At 48.4% G+C, this 3,487-nt stretch overlaps 1 protein-coding gene across 2 annotated transcripts in view; it reads right to left on the bottom strand.

Moving 5' to 3' along the window:
- Nucleotides 1-698: 698 nt before the first annotated feature.
- The window catches only part of Tsnax (translin associated factor X), a 17,884-nt gene continuing 15,095 nt past the window's right edge, over nt 699-3,487 (bottom strand). For both annotated transcript variants that reach the window (XM_021169752.2, XM_021169753.2), the window contains exon 6: nt 699-2,402. In XM_021169752.2, the coding sequence (XP_021025411.1) occupies nt 2,025-2,402 (378 nt within the window). In that variant the 3' untranslated portion in view covers nt 699-2,024. The remainder of the gene's footprint in view (nt 2,403-3,487) is intronic.

Here is a 3,487-nt window from a genome sequence, read left to right as displayed (position 1 = left end):
AAACTGAGCCCTCAAGCCGCCCACTGCACAAAGAACACAGCAGGGGCAGTGGTGCTCGGTCGCCTGCAGGGGGCGCTGCTGATTATGCCACAGGAGCCTGGCTTTCTAGTGTTTCCCTGTTAGCCCTGGACAGGGTGAGGTATCTGAGTCTGAGTCCAAGTGCTGTGAAGGATGTCTTTCTTGCGAGCAGGTGGAGCTCATTTTTAACCTGAGAGAACACAAGGAAGTCCACTTCTGAAGTATCCCTACCATGTCTGAAAACCAGGCAACCCCAGGGAGGCACTGAGGGAGGATGAAGACCACAGAGACAGAAGGGAAGTCCCTGACTACATTTCAGATTGAGTCATACCACTTGGACATCTTGTCTTGGGGCTTAAGGGGGGAAAAATAGACCTCCACATTACCCGAGCCAATCTTAGATTTCCCATTTTACCTAAAACTCACATTACTGATTCACTGTATATTTCTAAATACCATCAAAACACCAGACTCTGGGGGCCACCAGACTCTGGGGGCCACCAGACTCTGTGAGCCACAAAATGGCCTCACCGGATGAAAAGGGCCCTTATCACCCAAGCTGACACCCAACTGTGTCCCCGTCACCCACACGGTGGAAGGAAAAGACCAATCTACACAAGCTGTGTCTGACCTCTGCCCACAATGTACAATGTAGCTTAAAAGCTTAACCAGAGAGCTGCTGTAGTTTTAATATTTTATTTAAAGTTTGCTTTAAATTTCTGTAAAACATTCTTCAATCCATTATTTTAACATTATAAATTCCACTTGAAGTAGCTGAAAAAAAAAACAGACAGACAGAGCAGGTACCAGGACTGACTACAGGAGTCCATCTTACTACAGGGAGGCGAAGCCTCATCACCACCAGGACAACAAATCTAACTTACCAGGCATGTACACACTTTATTTTACTTTTGGTGAGACTTTTTGGAAAATTACACTTTCAAAGAACCAGCCTTACAAATAGATATTCTTTCCAAAAATAAAGCCCAGTATCTAAGTTGTGAAAAGTCACAGAACTCGTTGAAAGCATGTGGCATTGTCAGCCGCAGGCCACGCTCAAGCCAGGCTCTCACCACAGATGACTCTCTCTGACTGACTGGGGAGATGAACCCACGCCCAACGCTCCCTCCTGTGTTGGCAATTGTCTTATTGCTGAATTATACACAATTCTTTTTTCTTTGGCAACATCGCTAGCGAACACCAAGGGGCAAGTGTAAAGGTTTGGGTTGTCAGCACTGTGGCTGCTCCTCTGTGGGTCCCAGGACGGCTGGGCTAGGAAAGTGCAGCACACCTAACACACGACAAAGGGCCTGGCTGCTCACAACCTACACACGAGTGTGGAGTCAGTTACTCAGCGTCACCAGTGATGGCCAGTGTCAGCTCCTTCCTTCCCACATCGGTGAGAAAGGAGAAGACGACGTGGGAAAGTGAACATCCAGATACCCATCAACTCTCCAGGAAAACTGCTTCCTACGAATTCAAAACGACCTAAACTTGGCCAGAATTTTAAGTGAATTCTCATTATACCACCACCAAAACTTGCACTTAAAAAACACTGATAACTTACATATTTAAATTGCTGTTTCACGTGCTAAGCCCACTTTAAAGGCTTGCCATGATACTGCTGAGGGACGTAAGCAGGAAGCTCACTCCAGAAGTGTCACCACACTTTTCCCTCCATACACAGAATCACCCACTTAAAGAGACTTCCTTCCACCCAAAATGTCACTCCAAGTTCAAAGTGAACTAAAGTAGGTGTGGCAGAAAGTGCCATCGGAAGCACGTTCACACAGCAATAGAGCGAGCACATATACAAACACTGTATGCAAATGCGCGTGAGTGTAAGAAACAACGTCCCTGTGGACAAACTTATATACAGCTGTTTACAACTTCAAACTAGTACAAGTGGGAACGTCTACAGAAGCCCCAATGCGCTCAGATGCACACTCAGAACAGTCTCACCAACTGGTCGCCCAGGCGCTCCTTAGAGAGCAGAGTGGGGCTGCTTAAGAAATGCTCTCTTCCTGATCAATCATGTCTGTTTTAACTGAAAACACGTCTGCCAGCATGTGCTTAGGAATCTCGGAACCCCGGACTTTCAGGGCATAGCAAGCGTTCTCCACTTTGGCCAGGCTCTGTTTCAAGGTGTACAGCTTCTTAGAGACCTCATAGGGCCCAGTGTTGCCAATGAACGAGAACCCATCGTAAACCTGGCGTAAAAACTGGCTCACTTCAAAGGGGGTGTCGATGTCCCCATTCCCCACACTGTTAATACACATCCGCATCAACTCTCCAGTTAGGTCGGCCACGCCCAGCAGGTAGTCAACAGGTGTGATCTTCAGTCTCCATGTAACCGGCTGCTTCTCTTGCCCGTCCGCGGGAGGCTGGGAAAAGACAGACGCAAAGGAAACACTGTGACAGAGCGAATGCACCAGCATCACAACCATGAAATCAACTGAATCAACAGCATGCCAGGCACACAGAGCCTTCCACGAGTTAACTACGTGGCAGGGCACAGGAATCCACCATATGCTGGGTAAGGGGCCGAGCCAGGTGGCTTGGGTGTGTTAGAATAATCAAATACCAACAATGTAAGACCAGCTGTGTCCAAGTTCACCTACCACGCACAGCAAACGAGGGCTAAGGGATTCTTGCCCCCACTGTGTGACAATCACTATCAATCAGCAGTTTCAACCCCTCCTTGTTCAGCCAACGTCTCCTTCCCTACTCTGCACTGCCCACAGTTTGCACCTACACCTGGCTCCTACCAGCGCCTCCTACCAGCGCTTCCATCTCCTCATCCTGTCAGTGCTGAGGTCTCCGTGTCTGCTCGACACCAAGGAAGAGTAACCACAGCTGTTTTCAGACTGTGGAGTCTGGTCTGCCACAAGGTACTCACTCACCAGTCATCTTAGTCAGGCTACACTGGTTTTCCTTATTATTTTATGTGTATGCATACTGTGCATTCATGTATGTCTGAGAACCAGGTTCATGCCTAGGGCCTGTGGAGTCCAGAAGAAGGCATTAGAGCCCCTGGAACTGAAGTTGCAGATGGCTGTGAATCTCCATGTGGGAGCTAGGAACTCAACGTTGAAAACCCGGCCTGTTCCATCTCTCCAGGCCCCTCCTCAAACACTGTAGTTCTTCCTCCTATGCCTTTCGGTGCAGCTTCTTCAAACACTATTCCAAGTTTTGGGAACTCTTTTCTGTGCCCTACTCACTCCCCAAACTCTTCAGTTTCAGGAAACAGTCCAGCTGACTTTGCAGATCCAGTTATCTGCCAATCGCCTTGCACTGCCTAAGTGGTTGTTATCTTTATTACCAAAGCAACCTCACCCCACTTTACAGCCACACCCATCTTCACCTCACCCTATTACAGCCACGCCCATCTTCACCTCATCTGTACTACAGCCACGCCCATCTTCACCTCATCTGTACTACAGCCACGCCCATCTTCACCTCATCTGTA

This window comes from Mus caroli, chromosome 8 (assembly GCF_900094665.2).
Source record: "Mus caroli chromosome 8, CAROLI_EIJ_v1.1, whole genome shotgun sequence".
Lineage (NCBI taxonomy): Eukaryota > Metazoa > Chordata > Mammalia > Rodentia > Muridae > Mus > Mus caroli.
The sequence above is the reverse complement of the archived record's forward strand: the minus strand, read 5'-3'. Positions and strand labels throughout refer to the sequence as shown.